Source organism: Podarcis tiliguerta, assembly GCF_965153285.1.
Source record: "Podarcis tiliguerta genome assembly, chromosome: Z".
Lineage (NCBI taxonomy): Eukaryota > Metazoa > Chordata > Lepidosauria > Squamata > Lacertidae > Podarcis > Podarcis tiliguerta.
The window spans coordinates 24573574-24597713 of record NC_139553.1 but is presented as its reverse complement, the minus strand read 5'-3'; the positions used below and the strand labels follow the sequence as shown (position 1 = coordinate 24597713).

General features: G+C 42.9%; 1 protein-coding gene and 2 long non-coding RNA genes across 6 annotated transcripts in view; 2 read left to right on the top strand and 1 right to left on the bottom strand.

The window, feature by feature from the left end:
* Window positions 1-24140, top strand: part of LOC310669724 — a 550125-nt gene that overhangs the window by 243543 nt on the left and 282442 nt on the right. The gene's annotated exons all lie outside the window — the stretch shown is intronic.
* DCX (doublecortin) overlaps window positions 1-24140 on the bottom strand; it is a 110479-nt gene that overhangs the window by 15880 nt on the left and 70459 nt on the right. For 2 of the 4 annotated variants that reach the window (XM_083423919.1, XM_083423920.1), the window contains exons 4-5: window positions 11794-11896; window positions 563-700 (exon numbers count right to left, since the gene is read on the bottom strand). In XM_083423919.1, coding sequence (XP_083280045.1) covers window positions 563-700; window positions 11794-11896 — 241 coding nt within the window. The remainder of the gene's footprint in view (window positions 1-562; window positions 701-11793; window positions 11897-24140) is intronic. The other 2 variants (XM_083423921.1, XM_083423922.1) reach the window with 1 other exon arrangement.
* LOC310669750 lies at window positions 654-21820 on the top strand. Its single transcript, XR_014507353.1, has 4 exons — window positions 654-725; window positions 7582-7784; window positions 17250-17442; window positions 21199-21820. It is a non-coding gene; the product is annotated as an uncharacterized lncRNA (long non-coding RNA).

The following is a 24140-nucleotide window of genomic DNA, read 5'->3' as shown; positions in this document are numbered from 1 at the left end:
GCTAAATGACTGTCCCAGGAAAACTGGTAGAAATTTGTGTGTGTGTGTGTGTGTGTGTGTGTGTGTGTGTGTGTGTATCATATAGAAGAGCAAGCCTCACTGAAGCAGAGCCAGCATGGCTTCTGCAAGAGCACGTCCTGTCTTACAAACCTATTAGAGTTCTTTGAAGAATGTCAACAAGTAAACAGAAAAAGGTGATTCAGTTGATAAAGTGTGCTCAGATTTTCAATGAGCTTTCAACAAGCGTTCCTGAGTAACCTTGGAAAAATGAGAAACATGCATCCCTACTCTGAGTTGGCGATGAAGAGTCAGGATTGGGCAAAAGACAGCCAAGTGACTGTGGTGAGGAGGAGGAGCAACAACAGGTAGGCAGGGCCAGTTCTCTAGAGAATCTCTGCCAGGTTATGGACCTTGGCAGATGCCTAAAGACACAAAGCTCCTGTTGCTAGCCCTGTGTGACAGATGAGTGAGAAATGTATGAATCAATGACCCTGATGCTAACTTATCACCCAGATCCAGGTGGAGCCAACATTTATCTGCTGGGAAAAGAAGTGTCACTCACCATCCTGATGGTTACCTGAATCAGCTGGGGATTTGCTCCGGCGCACAGGAGCTGGACTCTTTGCAGAGCTCTTCTGAGGTGTTGGGGAGGACTTGCTGCCTGGAGTAGTTGGAGGGTTGCTTTTCATTACCCGGCACTCTGATAAACAACACACAAAACCAAAGTAAGTGATTGCATTGATCCTTTAAGTGTCTTACATATCTGCAGCACCTAGAGCAGGCTTCCTCAAACTCAGCCCTCCAGATGTTTTGAGACTACAATTCCCATCATCCCCGACCACTGGTCCTGCTAGCTAGGGATCATGGGAGTTGTAGGCCAAAAACATCTGGAGGGCAGAGTTTGGGCAAGCCTGACCTAGAGAGATGGTAGTATGCTGTTGTTGTTTTTAAGCATGGCATTACATTGAGGGAGGCCTATATAGCTCAGCAGTAGTGCACATGATCTGCATTTGAAAGGTCCCTGGAATCCTCAGGTAGGAAAGAGAGCCACTGTCAATTAAATCAACCTGAATTCTCCTCTTCTTTCCCCAATCTCTTGTTTCTGCTTTTTTCCATCTCCCTGGATGCCTGGAGAGTTCTGGAGTTGATTCTTCTTGACCAGTGCTTACTTGGTTTATGGACAGCAGCTACAGGTTTAACAGGAACTTCCAGCCCTGTTAACACATCCAGACTTCCTTGCAGGAAAGGAAGTATATCCATCCTGGTGATGGTGGAGCCATGCCTCCCCCACCTCTTAGCAAGCCTTGTCTAATGGCTTGACCATACTTCCGCTTGTCTTAGAAAGCACGGACTCAAGTGGTTTCCCACTTGTCTCATACTTGCTAGGGCCCAAGCAGTTTTCCCTTTGCTCCAACACTTACTCCTGGAAAACCTGGTCTAATTACTATGAGATCATTTCTGGCACTATCTAATCCCAAACAACATATTGCATATAACTATGCAGATATTTAACCTACAGATTCTGCAGCAAACCCACAATTCGGATCGAAAGGTCAGAGCTGGGAACAAAGTAATCTTATACACCCAAGGGGTGTATGTGATGATATCATCACATAAAATGGTGGTTTAGATTATCTAATCCCACTCACACCACCAAATTAAAATACTTTTCAACCTTAATCAGCCCTCAGTGTGCTATTGCAGATTTAGCATAAGAAAACAATGCTTCAGAGCCTTGGAGGCGAGAAAGAGAAAAAAGTCCTATTTCCCATTGTGATCAGCTAATCTAAAAATTTCAGGCCAGCAGTGAATGGAGAGTGGCCTGCAATAGCAAGAAAATCAAACCACGCCTGAGAAGGAATTAGCTCCAACTGTTGAGCTTTTACAGCAATATTTAAAGGAACTTAGGGAGGAGTGGCAGAATGTAGCTACTGCTTTGGGAGTAGAGACCTCACTATAGCAATGAAGGAAATAATTAAAACTGCAAGTGGGGCTGTAGATCTTGCTCTAAAGCACAAGGCCGTAATTTCTTCCCTTAAGAAACACCAGTAGATGTTGATAATAGCATTGATTGATTGGGAGAATAGAAATTGCATAACTAATTTAAGGCTCAAGCGGTGGGTGGGTGAGTCAGTGTGTATATGTGAGAGTGGGCTCTCAATTTATTTATTTTAGGGGTAAAGGAGACTGCCAATCAAGGGCAGCCACTGGGAGAGCTGAGAAACAGAGCTACAACAGACCAGCTCCATTAGGCCTTCTCTACCTCCACTGTCATCTGAGGGCAGCCATTTTGTCAGGCTGCCTCAGTGGGAGAGATAGGAACAGCCGTCTAAACACGGGGGCTTGAGGGGTTTTTTTGCTTTTATTCTCTTCCCTCCTTGCCCCCTTTCCCTTGTGTGATGTATTTTTATTTATTTGTTTGTATATTATAATGTAAGCCTGTGGGCATTGGCAGAGGAAGGGGTGTGCGGTGGGTGCGGTCTACCCCAGGTGTCATGGCCCCCCTGCCCCCTGGGACGCTTGCCAAAATGGAATGATGAATAATAATGCCAAAATGAAATGATGATGTTTGTTGCTGCTGTTTGAGGTAGTTGGAATTTTTTTTTTTCTTTCTCTTGAGGGTGTGTTTTCTGCTAACTCCTTTCCAATGCACTTTATATAAAAAAAGAAGATCCCTACAGAATATTTCTGCAAGAAAAAGAATTTTGATGCCCTGATCAAATCCATAATTATTATTAAAAAAACAAACAAACAGAATTTAACTCAATTAACTTTATACAGCAAAGCAAAAAACCAAGATGGCAGAATCCAATTTAAATAAATCAACACATATGGGAGGACTTGGGACCCCAAATTTATTATGGTCATGATCCTGCACATGTAATAATGAAAAAATAATCTGCTTTAATAAAAATAGAGCTGAGACCTTACCCTATTAAACCTTCCAGTCTATTGTCCTCAACAATAGACTGAGTCCCTTTGCTTTAGCAGACTTACAAGTTTGAATCTCAAGATCCAAAAATTTGGCCCCAGTAATGTATCCAATTATTCGTTTTGTAACAGTTCTAGAGAAACACATTTCAAAGGCTGGAACCAAAAGGGACTACACACAAAAAGGGTGTGTTCATTCTATAAGGGAATGAAACCTCTTACTGGAGTACAGAAAATGATACAATTTGGTGACCTTGAAATCAGTTCACTGTCCATACATCAAATTATACATTTCCTTGCTAACCCAGCAGTATTATCTCAAGCCACCAGACCCTTAAATGTTATTGAACAACTGACTTTAAATTATACATAGAATCAAAAAGGTTGCTATCCAGTATCTAAAAGATTACCTGTGATGTAATGACAGGGGATCTAATTTCATAAAAATCTATTTGTGAATCAGATCTATATTGTGAAATTGATAACACAGCATGGCAAAAACAGGGGGGGGGGACCTTTTAAGTCAGATTTAGCTAAAATGAGAGAAAATAGTTTTAAAACAATTCACAGATGGCACTACACACCTGTCTCCACCAATGTTGTTCAGCTGGGACATTGAGGTCCAGCTCCAAGGGCCTTCTGGCAGTTCCCTCACTGCAAGAAGTGAGGTTGTGGGGAACCAGGCCGAGGACTTTCTCAATAGCAGCACCCGCCCTGTGGAACGCCCTCCCATCAGAGGTCAAGGAAATAAATAACTACTGTACAGTGGTACCTCGGGTTACAAACGTTTTGGGTTACAAACACTTCGGGTTACAAACTCCGCTAACCTGCAAGTAGTACCTCAGGTTGCAAACTTTGCCCTAGGATGAGAACGGAAATTGCACGCTGGCGGTAGCAGGAGGCCCCATTAGTGAAAGCCTGCCTCAGGTTAAGAATGGTTTCGGGTTAAGAACAGGCCTCTGGAACGAAGGTATTTGACTTTTAGAAGGCAGCCCTGTTTAGGGAAGTTCTTAATGCTTGATGTTTTACCGTGTTTTTAATACTCTGTTGGGAGCTGCCCAGAATGGCTAGGGCAACCCAGTCAGATGGGTGGCATACTATTATTATTATTATTATTAATTATTATTATTATTAAGCATTATGTTGGAGAGGATGTCAGCAGATAGGCTAATACATCTATATGCGGTGGGAATGCAAACCTGTACAATTATTTTGGAAATTAGTCTTTGAAGAAATTCTTTCTGTTACAAGACAAGTGGTACAACCTGTTCTGAGGCTAGCTTTATTAAATCTGTTTACAGATGACCGTATTAATTTATTGTTTAAGGACTTAGTAATCATTTTCATGTCTGCAGCTGGAAACATAATTACACCCAAAAGTAAAAATCCAGACAGGGAGGCCCAAGTGTCTGTTCAGTGCGAGCCTACAATGCTTCTCCTGCACACCAGCCCCTGGCACACTCACACCCACCCATAGCCTGTCAGCAGAGGAGGAGGAGGAAGCTTGGCCACTGAGGTAGTTAGTGGAGGGGGTTACTGCTCCCTGCTAAAACACACACCTCTCTATAGCAATATGCAAGGAGTTCTATGTTGGTGGTGGTGGTGGTGGTAGGGTGCCGGTGATTTGCACCCTAGAGCTGCGAGGGGAGGCAGTGGCTGCTGGAAAGGTGGCCCTGGCCCTCCTGCAGGGTCCTCCCAGCCTTCACTGCCAGGTCCGCTTGGAAACCTCTCCTTAGCAGGCACTGGAGAGGTGACGAGGGAGAGCATCCACTACTCCTCTGGCCTAAGCTGCATCTGTGTGCTGGAGGAAGGGATGCTGCTGATGCTGATGCTTCCTCCAGAAGAGAAAGCCGCTGCAGTCGTTTGGATCATATGCTGCTATTGTTTTAAGAAACATTATATTGGTTGAGGCTGTTTGGGGGCTTTTTTTGGATTTTAAAATCTTTTTTTAAAAAAATATAATTTGTCCTACTTGCCATATGTTAGCTTTTTCCTGGACATTTTGCCGATTCTGCAAAAATCCGCCTGGATGCCATTTTGTCAATCCGATTCCCAGATGTCTCCGGGAAAACCCAGACATATGGCAGTCCTAACAGTACTGGAAAACAGCAACTAACTTAGCTCTGGTGGAACACAAATACCAAAGACAATTTTGAAACTATATGACACATGCTTATTCACTACACTGGAAAGGATAATGTTGTCCCACCCGTCCACCAGCTACCAATGGTTCACTCTGGGGCAGTGTGTTAAGATGAAGAGTAGAAGACACTTAACTACTATAATTAATTATAAGCTGCTTGATACATTCTTCTTTTACTTTGTATATGCATGGAATGTTCCTTGGGTGGTGAGAGTATATGGAGATTGTTTGTTACATGTATTTTTTTTTACTGAAAAATAGAGAACACACACACAGAGAGTGAGAACAGAGATTGGCAATAAAATTCCCCAAGTTTCCTTACAATTAGTGTGGGGGGATGACAACGATATGGCGTCTTCTGAGATGGCATTATAATGTAATGTCACCATGGAAAATGCCAATATATGCAGAACCGCACCATCAGAGCTAGGCATGGGGGTTGGAGAGGCAGAAAGCAAGATTATAACAGTCTCCAAGAGTCAGGCTTGCTGGGGAGCCCTAAGACACTGCCAAGATGAATAGATTTAAAAGAGATAGAATAACCTTTTTTCAAAGGAGCTCAGAGGCACAGAAGCAGGGAGGTGAATGCAGGAGAGAAATATGAGATAGAGAATACTTTGCCTTGTCAAGCATCAGGACATCACATCAGGCAGCAGCCGATGTCCCTCACAATGTCAGCTATCCTCCAGTCAGGCAAGCAGAATTACTCATGTCATCATGACAAAAGCCATCACAGTAAGAGACATGCATCTGCAGGACATCAGGCACCACAGACATATCAACTCTAGCTGCTGAGCTGTGAAATAAAGCCTGAGAAAGGAGGATGGCAAGGGCATGGTCCAATTCAGAGACTTGAACGCCTGTATAGGAGCTTGGATGCATATTATAGCCCCATCTGCACTATACATCAAAAGCACAATCCTATCACTTTAGACAGTCATTGTTTTCCCAAAGGGTCCAGTGAACTGTGGTTTGTTCATTATGCTGAAAGTCATTAGGAGACCCTTATCCCACTCACAGAGCCCCAATTCCCAGATATTTTGGAAGGAAGCAGTGACTGCTTAATGTGGAATGATACTGTCTTAAATGTATAATGCAGATGGGCCCTATCAAACACCCAGGCAACACTGGGGCAACCCAATTCTCGCAGAACTCCAATATGTACTTCAGAATGCTGGGGACCAACACCAGTTAGCCATCACTACTGAACCTCTCAAAACAGCATTTATCTATCTATTCATCTGCCTATCCACCCAATCCATCCAAAATGGAAGTATCATTTCTCTGTGGCCAATATGAATTTGTAACACAGAGCATCTTCTCCTTACCCCAAAGACCTTACTCATTTTGAAGAATGGGAAGATCAAAAGATGTCCTTTAGTTTCTAAAGTCTTTATGTTTCTAAATGCCTGATTTGCATTTATATACCAAAATTGGATGGAATGGCATGAATATTAATTATATATGATACACTAACAATAAATGTTAGGCACTAGGGGTTCAAGTGCCCAACCTTACTAATTAAAAACATGTAGAGTCTTGTATATTTTAATTGTATTTCTGGTGGGGGTTTAGCAGCCTTAGGAATTTATTTGAAGGGGGGAACCCCAAACAAACAACTAAGCAAGCAACTGAAAAGGAAAGCTTGGACTGAGATAAGGGGTGAAATTTTCTTGAAATCTTGATGTTGAGCCTATCCATACAGATGTGGGTTTTCTCCCCCTAATACTCATCCTGCTCCTTGAATTTTACTCTTTCTGCTAAAAGAATACAAACAATGCTCACATTATTATATGCATATTATATTAATATATTTCCAAAGTAACCAGCACATAAACAGATACAGTCAACAATGTATAAAAATACTCATGTATTCATTCTTATTAAATTATACTGCAGAAATATAGTACTGTGTGGGGCTTGACTCTTTTCATATGCATAGTTTTTGCTTGTGTAACTTTGCATATAATTAGTTGGGCTTTTTTGTAAACATGCACAAGAGGCTTGATGCAAGAGGCCGTAACATGTGGGCAAAGCTTGACCAGTCAGAACCACCAAATTCTGGGTATAAACTCATTTAAAACAGATTCCTCCTCCATTCTTATCCATGACTCTCTCTATTCATTTAAGCTTTATATCTACTGTGAACAATTTGTGTGCAGCTGGCAAAGGTCTAAGAGGACACAGTCTTGATGCTTTTACACATGAGTAGATGATGCCTGGTGCTTCTTTTCTATTGATAACACATGGGCTGAAGCTCACATCAGCGGCAGCACCTCGAGGCTGCAGCTACCTCTCCCTGTGCCATAAGTCTGCCCATGAAGATGGCAGGGTTTGGTTTAAGGAAGTTATTCCTTCACTGCTGTAATTCTGGGTGCAGCTGCAAGGTAGCCTTTTGCTACCACGGCTTACCCTATCATTAGACAGAGTTTTTTAGGTGTCAGGAAAGCAAATTGTTAGTTGTTGAATCTGTTATTACTGACTTGACTTTTCTTTTTTAATGCCAGGGCTAGAGAGAGATGCATTTTGTTGCTGCAGGTGCCTTGAATACAGTCCACATTGCCTTGGGAGGGGGCAGCATGACTTAGAACAGCCAGACCAGTGACTGCAGAGACTTTCAACTGTTTGGTCTCTCTGCTGTGGTGATAGAAGAGAATGTGCCTGGGAGTCTGAAGCCCTTTTGGTCCACACAAGTCAGACTGCAGAGCTGGTATGGTGTGGTGTGTGAGTGTGTGCATGTGCCAAAGATGATGTGGTTTCTAACAGTCATGTTCTCATGTACACTGCTGCCAGTTACCTACCAGGCTGCAATCAAGGTGCTGCTTCTGGTGTATAAAGCCCTCTATAGCATGGTATTATGATATCTGTAAGATAATCTCACATCTTATATACTCAATCAGTCATTGAAGTCTGCAGATGAGGGCCTCTTGTAGATACAGTACGACCTTATCAGGAGGTCCGTATAATACAATATAGGAATCAGGCCTATTGTGTGGCAGCATCTACCATTCATAATTCTCTTCCCTTGGGTATCAGACAGGCAGCACCTCTGTCATCTTTTGGATACCCACAGAAGACCTTTCTCTTTCAGCAAGCTTTTTAAGCAGAGATCTTTCCCAGTCTGCAGCTGCATTGGAATTGTTTTTTAGATGTTTTAACTGTTTTATGGCTTATCTGTTTGCTGCCCTGGGCTCTTTTGTAAGGAAGGGAAAGATATAAATCTAATTAATTAATAATAAAAGCTAATACACTGGAATTTTAATGGGGCTCTCACTAGCAACACATAATGCACAATAAACAACTTCTAGTTTTTGCATCTCCCAAGAACCTGAAAAGAGATGTGGGAGCTCTGAGCACCTGCAAGCAAAATGTTCCGCTGGTTGGCAGAATGCCCAGTCTTATTTGGGTTCAGACACCTCAGGCTGGGCTTCCTGTCAAGTTGCCCTGTCAGGATTTCTTTTCCAAATTGTCTTGAGAGAGACAGAGAGAGAGCTTCCCTGGAGCTGTGAGAACTGCTAAAATATACATAAGACTCTTGGGTCCAAGCCAACATGTAAGTTTCACGAAGACTTTCTGATTCCATAAAGAATGACTGAGACTTTTGTGTGTGTAGGGGTGGGAGGAAAACCAAGGGCTGCTACCCACCAAAAAACCATCTCAGTCAAGTCGAAATGATGGGGAAACTAGCAAAGACTTTAGATTGGGAGGCAGCGAGGAAGGGGCGAGTCAGTTTTCTTGGGATGCATTTTGGAGCTTGCATAATAAGCATGCATTATGACTTGAGACCCTTGGACCCTGTTATGGTCCTGGTGGCTTGCACATTTCCTGCTCAGGTTCCCAGTTGGCTGATAATTAACAGAGGGCTGAGAAGCCAGCAACATTGGATCTGCCCACTGAGGTGAACCACAAAATAGTGCCCCCCCCCCCATGCAGGGAAGAAGGGATGATTGAAGATCTATGTCAGGAAAAGGGGGGTCGTGACAGATGAAATCCTTTGCCATTCATCTCTCAGCCAAGTTTGCTGAATGCTGCAAGCAGTATTAATTATGCAACTTAAGCTAAACTTGCATAGATTTGCTTGTTCTGCATAGTGTTATTTGCTTTTCAATTTGGAAAATGGATAAGGAGCTATATAGGGCCTTCTACTGAGTTTAAGAGATTTCATTCAACAGAGCGTTGGTTTACAAAAAAGAAAGAGGGAGGGAGGGAGGGAGAGGGAGTTCTTGGGGTGCTGCATCCTGCATTTGAAGCACTTGACAAATCAACATTTTAAAAAATTAATGGGAGTGATTAAGTATCTTATACAAAATGCATCCATATGGCTATAATGAGATGACATTTCCTGGCAGATCCTGCCGCTCCTGTGAAGTGTATAATGTTGGCACCATTAATGAGACCACCTATTCTGCCTTGTGGCAAATCTGTCATTGCCCATTAGATGCTAACATGCATAAACTGCTCAATCAGTGGGAAACCCAGACATCTACATTCATGGACTGTATTTCCAGATATCTATGCATTTATGAAGACACTAGGGTTTCATCAACGATGGTAGCAGTGCATTTCCCCACAAGAGAATTTGAAATTTGGTGCGTAGTTACATAGGCAAGTACATCCCAGTTAGTAGTATATTCTGAAAGGAGGTTATTTTATCCTCTCACTTGAAATACAGGCATCAAGTCTGCCTCCTAACAGTGGCTTGAGGCCAGCACAGAGTGAGCCATGGCACAAATAAGACAGAAAACTGGGCTGTCAGAATTTCCCGTCTCAAATGCTACCATCACAACCTTTCCGAAAGTACAATTCAGAGTCAATGTTGGGCCTCACCTTTAACCAAACAGGATTTTTAAGAGGAGAAAGAGGAACTTTAGCAATATTTCTCAAGGAAGAGGTGAGGTTGCCGATTCTTAGGCTGTCAATGGATTTTGGCTAAAGCAACATTTGGCGAGGCAGTTTGGATAAGACATGTACAATTTCTTTGGAGGAGATCACTTGTCTCAATTCTTCATGCATTTCAAAGTGGACAAGGGAGATATGCTGTGAAGTTTAAAAGTGAGACAAGCCACACCCAAGTGGACAATTCATAAGCTTTAACTAACATTGGACAGACACTTGGTGTTGGTGGGGAGGGGATATTGAAAACTCCCAGACAGCAAAACAACCATTTGTGTGTATAAAATTCAAGCTGCCTTTTCTAGAGGTGTGCACTCACCACAATATTTGAATATATTTCTAACTTTGGGAAGTAGCCTAGTCTGTTTCATAGCTATTCAGCATCCCTCCAAGTTGACTTGTTATTCAGGACCAAATTTTTAGGTCTATTAAAAACAAAGATGTGTCTGTCCTCTGTCCCCTGCCCCCCCACCCCCTATAACAGGAAATCTAAACGTGGCTATAGCCTTTTATTTTCTCAGAAGTGGATGAAATTTGTAGGCACAGCAGAACCTCGAGAATGGATTGAGACTGCCAAAGTATAGGCAAATGTATTCAATGATTTTCATATAGGGCACCTTTAGATTTTGATTATTATTATTTTATAAAAGCTATAACTTTCCATTTTCTCATGGAACAGGATGCCATTTGCAGGCATTGTCACTCCATTGGACAGCAGAGGAAGCATGTCCAATTTTTAAATGTTAGCTGCAGTTCTTATTCAGCAAAGGAAGACTTTACCTTTTGGGTATTAGTACAATAGGAATAATGGGGGGGGGGGAATGAACACCTTCCCCATGGTAGGAAAAATGTCACACACCAAAATGACCCTATTACTCCAATAGGGTTTCTGGATGTGGGTTTCTGTCCACCAAACCTTAGATTTTTGGGGATATAATGAAGAATTTGTCATTGATTTGCAGAATGAGAGGTATAGATCCATGTGAAAAATAAATATACAGTGGTTTTTACTCAGAGTAGACCCACTTGACTAATGAACTTGACTAACTTAGGCCAAGTAATTTCAGTAGCTCTGATCTGAGTAAAACTTCATTGACTGTCAGCCATTGTTTTTACCCACTACTAAAAATCAAAATGAAATTGTCACTGTTATTTGAATGCTCCAGGAAAACAAATGTGATTAAAAGTTAGACCTGTCCATCAAAATGAAGCTCCCACCACATTCACCCCTAGCCCTCTTGAGCTCTAGGACTTTTCCCCAGTCAGCTTGGGGTTGTATTCAAAGCAGCACCAAGGGGAAGATCCCATCAGGACAAGGATTTATCCTTGTGCAACAGAATCTTCTCCCCTTCTCCTCCAGCCACACGCTCACTAAATCTATTACACGGTTTCCCTCAACCCTCTGAAGCAGATTTGTGTAGGGTGCTATGGAGGGGGGGGGTCCCTCTGTGCAAGCAAAACGAGTTCTACTGCCATAATTATTTGGTTGAATTCCATCTTTCGTTCCAGGTGGGTTTTGGTTGTGCACTTTTTTCAACTGCCAGGGTCACTCTTAGCTTAGGGAGTGCCTGCTACACCTCAAAATGCCTTGTTAACTGCAAGATCCAACTCAGAAATATGAGTCTTCCCCACCTTGGTTTACCTTGTCACAGAAGAGACACACACCTTTAGTATTTACTGGTACATGCATTCACGCCCACACATCTAAAATAAAAAGCCCTATGGCAATCCAGCTTCAAGCTGATAAAGGTATAAAAAGATTTTACCCCTGCCTCCCACAACACACAAATTTATAGATAGTACAACAACAGTGTGATTGATATTACCATTTTCATCCAGAGAAAAGTCATCCTGTGCATAGCGGAATTTCTCTGGGCCACAGGCAATAAACACATCATCGTCACCGAAGAAATCGTGGAGACAGGTCACCTATCGAGAGAACAAAGTCATTCATTGTAGTTTTAATTCATACCACACACTTACAGAACAGGCTTCATGCAAGCATAAAGCAACTTTTACCCCTTCTCTCCATTGCTATTTCTTCATTTCCCCAAAGCCTGCTGCAAAATGTCATATATTCTCAGAAAAACAAGGATAAACTATTGGTTTTTTTGTAAAGAAGAAGAAGACAACGACCAGGCACCTTCATACCCTACAACACTTCTCTGATAAAAATAGGGACATCCCATTCCATAATGATAATTTTAAGATTTATCCCCCACCCATCTTACTGGGTTGCCCCAGCCTCTCTGGGCAGCTTTCAACATATATAATAATATAATAAGACATTAAACATTTTAAAAAACCTTCCCTATACAGGATTGCCTTCAGATGGCTCGGGGGTTGGATAACGCCATACCTTCTAACATTTCTTCAGTGAAAATAGAGACATCCTACCACATCCTCCAAAATTTATTTAATGAAAATACGGATGTCCTAAGGAAAAGCAGGACATTCCAGGATCAAATCAGAAATTGGGACGACTTCTCTGAATCAGGAAGATCCTTGGAAAATAGGGACATTTGGAGGGACTGCACCTTGCACAATGCAAAATGGTAGTGGCAACAGTATTTCCCCCTCAGCAAAAAGAGACTAGCAAACTTTGGGCCCTTCTCTCCTTCTACTGTGTTCTGTTCCATCTGGTTCTTGCAAGCGCTCTGTAACTATGAACTAGTCCCCGAGTTGGCTTTGCACCTCTTCCCTCCCGATCCCCTTTATGTTTAAATTATGACCTTTAGATTGTAAACCAGAGAGCAGTGTCTTCCACTGATATTTGTAAGCCTCACTGGGTCCCTCCACCTTTCTCTACTTAAACAAGCAGGGCAAATATGTTTTCAATGATAAATATGAACACATTGATTTGAGTGGGCTTAGCCTACATTTCACAGGCCAAATTTTATTTGCGACATCTACAGGCATCCAGGCAGGTTTCCCAGTCCTGCACCCCTCTCAGTTAAGGATAGGGGGTAAATTTGTTTGGTTTGCCTGCTAATGGAGGAGCAAGACAGGATTCCATGTGCCCACCAGTGCTTTTTCCTTCTTTAGACGATGGTTACATAAGAGCAATGTGGATGCTTGACTATCCTGCCATGTCACAGGGCGCCAAGAACAATGGAGGCAACACAAATAATAAGCAAGGTGTCAGAAAAAGCTCCCATGTGCTCCTCAGCAGCTTCAGTCATGACAGCTTAATTGTACCTTACATGTGAAATATCAGTTACGATTACACAGTAACAAGAAGATAACTAAGTTCTTCATTAATCTACTGGAAACAGCAATAATTTCACAGTAACTTGTGTCACCTAATCTTTGGAGAGCTCAGATTTAAGGTGAGTCAGAACAACAGAACCACCAGGATGGGAAACAATAGCCTCTGCAGAAAAAGTTTCTTTAAAGAGTGTTTCAGAAAACCCATCTTGCTCAATATGCATTTGATTAGCAACTTGGGATAAATGCTTTGGAATTCTGTATTTGTTATGTCTATTTTCTAACATGGTGGTAACCTATATTCCTGACATGGTGATAACCACTCTGTTTTTGGGTCAAAGAGTGTCTTGTTGCTAGTCAAAGTTAAGCTTTGATTTAGTGGAAACAAAAAACAAAAAAAAAAAAAAACCAAGCATGAATTGCAATCCTATTGGCATCTACAGATTAGACAGACGTGCATAAGATTTAGTTGTAATGCTGCAGATCTATACACACCAGGAAGTAAGTCCCATTGAACTCAATGGGACTTACTTCAGCACAGACATGCACAGAATTGTCCTGTAAAATTACATGAAAATGAACATAAGAGCATAGGAAGAACAAGCTGAATCAGGCCAATGGCCCATCCAGTCCAGCATCCTGTTCCTATAGCAGCAAACCAGATATCTCTAGGAAACCCCCAAGCACAACCTGAGCACTGGAGCTACAACTCCCACCATACCTGACCATTGGCCATGATGCCTGGGGCTGATGGGATCTGGAGCTGGATAACATCTAGAGGGCCATAGGTTAGCCAACCACTATGTACAGATTGTTTAGAATGCCTCTCCTAAAACAATGGGTACTCACAATCCGTTCCCATCTTTCAAGATCAGGGCATGCCCTCAAGACGGATTTGGACTTCAAACCCTCCTCCATTGCACAAATTAAGTACCAGGCATGCCCTACACAAGCTATGTTGTAGCATTCACAGTTTGCCTGCGTATTTGCAGAGAGTGCCATGCCTAGTGGGTATACTGTGCACATCAGCTTACTGCCTACTGAGCCAGAAGTAGTTCATCTTCATTGCCACAGACTGATCTGAATTGGACTGTGATTAAATTAATTTCAGGCTATAATAAATCAGACGCAAAGCTTTCCATTACCGCGATGGGTCTCAGCATTTCAGATGGGTGACTATTATTGCAGATTAAAACCAGACAGACAGATAAAACTACAGAATAGTTGCCATTACAATTCTTTGGTTTTCACACATCTTTCATTTTCCAAGCCAGGAACTTTGGGGAAGCCCCCCCCCCCCCCGCTGATTCACCTATATGGTGAAAACAATGAGACCCAGTTTATAGCTGATATGGGCAACACACATCATGCCCTTACCCACATAAGTGTTTCATGCAGCCTCTCTCCTTCAAATTTGCTAAGGGGAGAATGTCTGAAGTTCTTCCCATTGAAAGATCTCCCCTGAGATTGGAGTTCTAAATGGCTTGATGTTCTCTTTCAAGAGGAACTGATAAATCAGGACTCCCCCACAGCTCCATTCTTTAACGTTTCAGAATTTCAGGGGAAAAATGCTGGATCAGTCAATGGGCCACCTAGTCCAGCATCCTGCTCTCAAAGTGGCCACTCAGTTGCCTTCTAGGAAACCCACAAGCAAGACTGGAGCACTCTCCCTCTGTGGTTTCCAGCAACTGGCATTAAGAGGCACACTGTCTCCAACTGCGAAGACAGAACATGTCCATCATGGCTAGTAGCCATAGATAGCCTTCTCCTCCATGGATTTGTCCAATCCTCTTTTAAAGCCATCCAAGTTGATGGCCATCACTGCCTCCTTGTGGGAGTGAGTGAAACAAGTGGTATGTGAAGCAGTACTTCCTTCTGTAGGTCATGAATCTTCCATCCTTCAGCTTCACTGGGTGTCCATGAGTTCTAGTGTTATGAGAAAAGGAGAAGCCCTGTTCTTTCTCCACGCCATGTATGATTTGATAAACTTAAAGAGTAGTAGGCATACTGCGGGAGGCAGTGGAAGACACTGGCGTGCTCTGGTCCATGGGGTCACAAAGAGTTGGACACGACTAAACAACTAAACAACAACAAAGGCATAAACACAAGGAGCAGTGGACATATGCAATTACAAAATGGTCTGGGGCTTTGTGGGAGAAAGAATCCTGCATGCATGGAGAAGGTCCTAGGTTCAATCCTCAATATCTCTAGGTAGGGCTGGGAATGACTGCTCCCCGCTTAAAACGGGGGGCGCCCTTTGCGTGGACGCACGAAGCCCCTGGATCTGGAGCGGCTCCATCAGCATAGGCTTGGATTTGCCTTCCCTCAGGTGGGATACCTGGAGATCTCCGCCTACCCCAGTCAGTTGTCCAATCCCACCTGGGGGAAGCGTTGCCAAGGAGACCAGGCCAGGTAGGGGAGGGATTACCTGGCCACACAATAGAGGGAGGATCTTACCTGGGAATCCTCACTTGGCTCCAGAGCTTCTCCCACCCTACCCACCCTCAGTTAAGTCTTATTTTGCAGGTTAACTTTCCTTCACAGGTCTTGCAGGTTAACCTTTCTTCACAGGTATGCGGGCGCTGCTACGTTAAGGTCGCTGTTAAAGGGCCAGAAAGGAATTTCCCTGCATTTGCAGGTTTCGCCTTTCCCGTAGCAAAACGTCACAACTTTGGTGGTATCAGGCCTTGGGCGGAATCCTTTAGTCCATCTCTTTGTGGCGGCGATACCAGGGTTCCCCGTTAAAGGGGTTTCTGAAGGGAGGCTTTGACCGTATGCCGAATGGTCATCATTGCTCTCCCCTGCGGCGGCGGCGTAACGGGGGCGGCTATCTCTGCTTGAACATATGTTCTCCAGAGCTGGCCCATCCCCCCCCCCACTGGATAACCCTGATGCTCCCTAGGTCCCCGGCTGGGGACTGGGGAGGGAGAACGCCCAATGCCTGAGCCAAGGTCTACCCACATTTGAAATTTAATAAAGTTGTGGCCAATTTAATCCCATAGCATGTTGTCTTGAGTCGTTATTCCACATGACTGGGGGGGGGGGGGACCGTTCGGGATCTGGGGACTCCGCCTGTCCACGCAATGTACCCTTCCTGAAACATTGCTGCTCAGTGTAGATAACACTGCACTAGATGGATCCATGATCTGACTCTGTTTAAGGCAGCTTCCTATGCTTTGGCTTCTTTGTGTCTCCTCCCACCCTCACATTTCCAATTCACATGTGGGCACAGACAGATAAAAGTGTGGGGGGGGGGGAGAGAAGCAAACTTGATTTTATCCACTTTAACAGTCATCTTGATTATCAATGGTTATGGAGAAACTGGAGAAATCCATTTCCCCTCCATCTTAGAAGTAAAGCATTGCCTCTTCACATATATGTAGTATGTGCACTTCTCATTTTTCTCAGTTCATCTGCATGCAGCGTTTATTATTCAAAACATTGGCTAGGGGCAGCTTCTTATGCTGAAGGTGGCTGACACATGACATACCTTATGGTTGCCAGGAGACTTATATTCCAAACCTGAAAGAATAAACATCTGCCAACAATTAACACTTGCCAACGTGCAATGGTCTGAGGACTTCACTGCTTTAAGCTAAACTTGAACATGATTCTTCTAAATGGCAATTTTGTGTAGATACTTATCTGGACAGTTGGATGGCTTATATCAACTTGTATGTTTAAATTGGTAATGGTTGTGCTCTCTCTGTTTTATATATGGGTTGGGCATGTGCACAGCTGGTGTACTATACTAATATATGTGTTGTAACAAAGTCTAGTGCACATGGTGTGCATTTAAATCTGATGGGAGCCACATGGGAAACGTAACACTAGTGATGTCCTCTGCCGACTCTAAACTGAGGCTAATGAATACTTTACCTCTAAGTAAGCCTGACACACTTTAAAAGACTGGTTGCTACTTGTGTCCCCCCCCCCCATCAGCTGTTCTAATTAAGTTCAATAATTAGCCAGAGAAGCAGAGGCATCCCAGGAGAAAGGGCATGTCAATGCAAATATATCCAAGCAGATATCCGGCACATCATTAATTGTTCTAAATGCTTCTTTATGCTCCTAGCAATGAATTTATTAAGTCGAAGAACAGGAAATATGAAAGCAGCTTGTTTGCAAAGGTAGCAAGCTGTTGAAGCTAGAATAAGCACAGCACTGGCAATAATGGAATCACAACAGCTTTCAAGCCAACAGCAACAAAGAAAAGCTGCAAGATTTCATTGTTTGAAGACCTCTCTGCTCCCTTTGTTTTGTACACAGTGAGTAAGCAATGAAACTGCAATGAATGAAATGGGTAATAGCAGGACATTTAATATGGTACCTTTATGCAATTGGTCCATCTTGAGAAATGGGAACACTGAGCAGAGGCGGAGCTAGCTGCTCCAGCACCCGGAGCAGCACACATGCTGTGCACCCAGGGACGGGGCTAGCTGCCTGCAGGGGCAAGGCAAGCATCCCAGGGGGGTGGCACAGTGATGTCACCCCCCTCAGGGATGACACCTGGGGCGGACTGCACCCACCGCACCCCCCTTCCTCCACCAGTGACACTAAGGACTGGTTGAATGGTTGTAGGTGATACTGATGCAGCAGAGGGGAAGGAGAAGACTGAAGTTGGACAAAATTAGGCATGTCCTTCAGTAGCACAAAAGGAAGAACAGATACGTTGACTGGCTGGGGTAGGGAATTGTGGGGCAAATAAGTCAGTGGGACAGTGAGGCAATGGAGTCAAAGGCTAGCATTCGGGAGAAGTTGAAAGTGGAATTGACTGAGCTTTTCCATACAGCATCCAGAATAACAGTAAAACATGGCTTAGGTACAGTGGTGAAAGTTCCTAAATTACTGGTAGAGAAAATGAAGAATGGCTTATAAGAGCGAAGCAGTCAAGTAGAAGCAACCAGATTAGCCTCTAGGCTTGATTACCTTCCTTCCAAGGTGAGGGTGAGCGACCTACCTAAGCCCAGCAGGATAGCTTACTCTATGGCATTAACCCATCCATGCAATAATTAGAATTAAGTATGTTGGCTATATGAGGCTGGTTATCCCACAGAATCCTGGAGAACCACTGACAGCCAATGTTGATAGTACTGAGCTAGATGGACCAATGGTCAAAGTCAATACAAGGTAGTTGTGTTATGTTACCTAGTATCCTCCAAATGTTTTGGACTACAATTCCCATCAGGCCCAGGCAGCGTGGCTATTGTATGTTATGATTGCTAATTTATGTATTTTTTAATGAAACACTTTACCTCAGTATATGCATCATTGAATACATTATTTGTCTGGAGAACTACACAGCAATTTTTAGGGATGGCTTTGTTTAACTTTGCGTATTGTTTCAGAGACCATGGATTAGGTAGGGTCACTGAATCAAATTTCTCCCACATATGTATGTGCAGTGCTATTATCTCACAGGATTTAAAAAAAAAATTAATCGAAGGCTGAAATCTGGAGCCTAAGAACAACAGGGATGTGACTAGTAATCTCTCACCCTCTTTGCCTTATTTTCTCAAGATCCGCTCTCCGCACCCCCCAAAATCACCTTTCTTCTTCCTCTGAAGGACAGGATTACAAAGTGGGATTCCAACTTTTCCATAAAGTTCAGGAAACAAAAGTATTCTGCACAAATATTGCAATGACTTTTGCAAAACAAAAAAACAACAACAAAAAAACCTCTCTTAAATGAGTAGTGATCTCTCCAAAGCAATAGCAGGATTTGGCACGGTAAACAGGATACTCTCCCAAATTAGGTGCAGATTATACCAGCATGCTCACTGCATACTGGGACATGATATATGAGGTGGATGGGGAGAAGCTTGTGCAGATATGCATTCATGTGCATATGTTCTATAGGGGATTTTCAGACCATTGTGGAATACAAAGAGAAACGGCAAGTGATCGTATCATTTCAGAGAACTGTAAAGCTAGAAGGGATGACAAGGGCAATCTAGTTCAACCCCCTGCAATGCCATTTAAACCTGCATGTGGTGTTTTGTAGAAATGCTTTCCTAAATACAAATTTCAATTTATCTTTTGGCTACTACATTTTGAATCATCATCCTTTGCATATATTGCAATTCCTTCCTACTTTCCTTTCTCCCCTCCCTTTTAGAGTTGTCTTTCTCTACACCTAACTATAACTTTAAGCTAGAGATTCTTGGAGACCATTAGAGTTTCCCTAAAGGCACATTACAGATCACAATTTCCTGGGTTTAATGTATGGAATTCGTATGATTAACAGAAAGCATGGGAACCTGGACAATCTAGTTCCTTCCTGGCATATGCAGAATATAGGAGACAGAAATATTCTAAATGTATATTTTGCCTGCTTTAAAGATGCAATTCTAATCTTAAAATCACAGCTGAGCTGAAATGGCTCTCAGAAGACCTTTGGAGGGCGGTGGACTTGAGATTCTCTGCCCTCCCCTCCCCTTTATTAGAACAAATGGAAAAAGAATGAGGAAAAGGAGCAGTGTCAGCTAATAATCAATAAACATGTAAGAATAATCCATCAATCCTAATTTAATGATATACATTAAATTTAACACAAGCCTATGGCTCAGAATGTAACAGACAAAAGATTTTTCTTGTTTCTCAACCCCTGAAAAAAGGACGATTTTGCAGAATCATATCTGAATATTCTCTGTGTGCGTGCCTGTGTGGGCTGCCATTTTCCCTGGAATGACACTATGGATGATGCAAAATGGTGGCTAGGCTGAAAACACAGTTGCTGCTGTCATTTGTAGCAGCAGCAGCAGCAGACCCCACCCCAACAAAACTCATTAGGAAAAGTCAAAGAAGCTGTGCTATGACCATTGCTAATGTTTTGCCCCCTCCCTTCCAAGAAACGGCTGGAGAATGTTTTCTTCCCCTGGAGAAGGCCTTTCCAATTTATCTTCATATATTAGGAGAGGTCAGTTGCTTATAGGTCTCCCTAAAAGACAAATAGGGACGCGGGTGGCGCTGTGGGTAAAACCTCAGCGCCTAGGACTTGCCGATCATCAGGTCGGTGGTTCGAATCCCCGCGGCGGGGTGCGCTCCCGTTGCTTGGTCCCAGCACCTGCCAACTTAGCAGTTCGAAAGCACCCTCGGGTGCAAGTAGATAAATAGGGACTGCTTACTAGCGGGAAGGTAAACGGCGTTTCCGTGTGCTGCGCTGGGTCACCAGATGCAGCTTGTCATGCTGGCCATGTGACCCGGAAGTGTCTGCAGACAGCGCTGCCCCCCGGCCTCTTAAGTGAGATGGGTGCACAACCCTAGAGTCGGACATGACTGGCCCGTACGGGCAGGGGTACCTTTACCTTTAAAAGACAAATCTTCTTATGGAGCCTTCAGTCCTTTTTGCTATTTCTTATCTGTATAACGTGTGGATCTCTCCTGTAAAACATTTGGCTAGCTCAAAAAACAAACCCAGCCTCTTGCAGTTTTTGCATATTTTTAAGGTAACCCATCTCTTTTTTATTTTGCATTTTAAATGCAAAATCCAACCTTACTTCGGGGTTGGAGGACCTTGTGCTAAGAGGGAGTAAATGCTGCCCTCTAGGCCTCTCTAACCGGCCCTTAGAATTCTCCTCAGACCACGTGTCCTCATTGGTTCTGCTTTAAACCCAAACATTTTTCTTGGGTTTCTTGAAGGTGTCCTTGAACCCTGATAATGCCTCTTTATCAGGATGGAGGACTGAGAGGGGTTGTGAGTCTATGTAGAAACTAGTCTACTGTACAAAGGTGAAGTTTACATTAATTGTTCTGCCCTCCTTTTGCCTCTGCCCTTGCCACCACTGACATAGGACTCTCGGAATGTTGTCCAGAAGGAAATGTGGGCCACAGTATCATAAAGATTCCCCATTCCTGCTCTGCTTGAATTCTTTAGTCATTCTCCGACTTGATCATTTAACATAAACTTTTATTCTCTTTGCTTCTTTTAGTTGTTCCTGGTTAGTACAGGCACAGGAAGCTTCCTTAAATTGGGTCAGGCCATTGGCTCCATCTTGCTCAACAATGTCATTTGATGTTTACAGGCACGATAGATATTTTGCCCAATTCTAAGAGTACTTGAAGGTTTCTCTTCAAACAAAAGTGAGGGATTTGGAAGGAAGACAAAGATGTTTCACCAGGGCTAGTGAAAGTTCTGAAGGCGTAGGTGCGTGTTGCGGCACACGCGACTTGTGGCACTGCCACTATTAGTATTGCAGTTTCAAATGTTTTTTGTAACACATGATATTGTGCATTATGCCATCTGTGCTGCCAAAATATAACAGTTGTTTCTTTAGCAATGTTGAAGAGCTGGAGTAGAAGAAGGAAGTCAGCAGATGGAGAATGTTGAGGAAAAGACCATGCCGAGTTGTAGACTATTTCATGAAGCAAATTCCTTCTAAAATCTCATGGATTTCATTTTAGGCAGCAGAATTTAGCTCATTTAGATTTGCTACAGCTTGCCAAGTTTATTTTTGAGACTGAGTTAAATAAACAAATTCAAAACAATCCACTTGCTCTTAACAGTGACGATGTCAGATAGTCATTCAAGTATGTGATGATGTCACTGAGGGTAAACAAAATGAATTCAGAGTGAGGTCATTGCCCTCACTCCAAACTAGCTTCACAAATGACATTGCACACAATCAGATTGGACTGGCAGCCCGATTATGCCATAACTGGTTATATTTAAATAATAAACAGTGCCAAAAATGCAGTTGATTGGAATTCCAAGCATCAGCAAAATGGTGTGATAAAGGTAAGCTTTTGGAAATCTTTCAGGAAACAGTTTGCACCTATCATTTTTGTGCAGATTTTTTTTTCTTGTGGGGTGCATTCATTTCAGCCCTCTCACATGAATAAATAAGTGCTGCTCTATTTAAAGGCTATATAATAAGCTTGCTCACCCCCAACTGTGTGCCACTTTGAAATAAAGCCGAATGTAACTTGGCCAATTGCCAAGTTGCCCAATATAAACATTAAAAAGGAATTGAACATGTCTGGTGAACTTTTGGTGCCTCCAAAACATGAGAAATCCAATTAGTCCCAAGCTGAGATGCTATTTTCCCCCATATAAACATTGTATTTACAGCCAATGGTGTCAGAGGTTGGATTATCGACCTGTGTTGGAAAAGAGATTCATTGGTCTACAGTCAACATTTCTGGCAACGGGTCAGTGCTGCAAACATGTTGAAGCATTAAGACTAAAATAGTTGTAGATTCCGATTCCAGTCAATAGCAAACAAGCATTAATTTCTCCTATTCCTCCACATTGTTTGGGTAAAGTCAACATACATATTTAAAACTCCTGGGTTTCTCTGTCCACTAATGAGACTTCCCTCCTTCCACCACTTGTAAGGAGTTGCAGAAACAACATACAATAGGAAGGAAAGCTTTGTTTGTTTAGGAAATTGTTTTATGTGTTGGGAGCTGCCCAGCGTGGCAGGGGAAACCCAGCTGGATGGGCAGGGTATTAATAATAATAATAATAATAAACACAAGGAGCAAGAGAAGTGGAGACCCAGTTAGCTTGGAAGGAAGATTCCAATGGCAAGCCACTTCTTCAAACATTAGATGCAAAGTAAGTAATCACCACTTCATTCCCTTCATTGACTGGAACTCTGCCTTGTCTGGAGGCACCTAAGAGCATCATCTACCTTACCTACGCAGCATGCTGTGCTTCTTCCACCAGTACATGCTCCATCAGGAGAAACAGAACCTTGTCATTCCAGTGACCCTTATAGGTATTAAAAGTTCAAAGGAACCCACTTCATAAAAGGACGTACAAAGGTACATATAATAACATTCATTGGCTTCACTGGATATTACTGGTACACCTGTCAAGGCATTTTTCTTAGGCTAAGGATGCTCAAGGAATGTAATCTTAGTGAATTCTGATACGAACTGACAGACCAGGTCCACCATTTCCAGACTAATGTGTGGATTAGAAAGTTGTTCTACCTTGGCTTTTGCACTTAACAAATGTTCCCAAAGACTCCATTAGAAATGAGCATCTAGAGAGAGAAAAAGATGTTTTAAGATAGGCATTTAAATATATGTTTAGATGTGAAATTTCATGTGGGTTTTTAAAAATACAGGCAGCTCCCCATTTGCACACATTTGACATGTGTGTGACAGCTGGCGCACATGCCGTTTTCAACACCGAAGGGGGGCAGAGCAGGCTTATGCTCACCCTGATGATGTATGCGGTGCCTCAAAATGCAAACCCTGTGCAAATGGGGCATTGCCTGTATAAAAACAAATGGCAGACTACTGTGGAAATAGAATGGAACAAGTTTGTGAGCAAAAATGGCACTAAACAAAAATAGACTGATTTGCACACTCATGATTGTCCGTGAAGATGAGTTTACAACTGTGGTGGCGATGCTAACACAGACAACACAGGGTTCACTTCCTAGGACATTGCCACGCAATGGGAGGCAAGAACATGAAATCTGGTCTGCTGACTCCATAGCAACAAAGATCCCAGCATTACTCTTTCACCCCACCCCCACTGACTCTACCATCCTCTACTGATGCCTTCCCATACATTTTCTGCTTTCTACAATGCAGAAACAACCCCGTGTTGAGGGAGAGGGAGAGGATCACAAAGAGGCAAGAAACAAAGCTTGGTTTTTCTCAGGAATGTGAAACTGTTGCTCTCCAGACGTGGCTGAACTATAACTCCCACAGACACTGCAGACCATTGGCCATGCTAACTAGAGCTAGTAGAAGACGGAGCCTAAAAGCACCTGGAGGTCCACAAGTTCCCCATCCCACATTTAGCATCAAGAGCACCACAGGCTTTTATCTGGTCCTGCTTTTCAGCATTCTCATTTGGCTATTTCTGTGCAAATTAAAGGGTCTCTCCCAAATCCACACCCCTCTTCACAACTCTCTAGTGTGTAACCATAGAAACAATCAGTGCAGAACACATTATTCAATACACGCCAGATTTGGAGTGCACTTCTCTCTCTCTTCCTCTCTC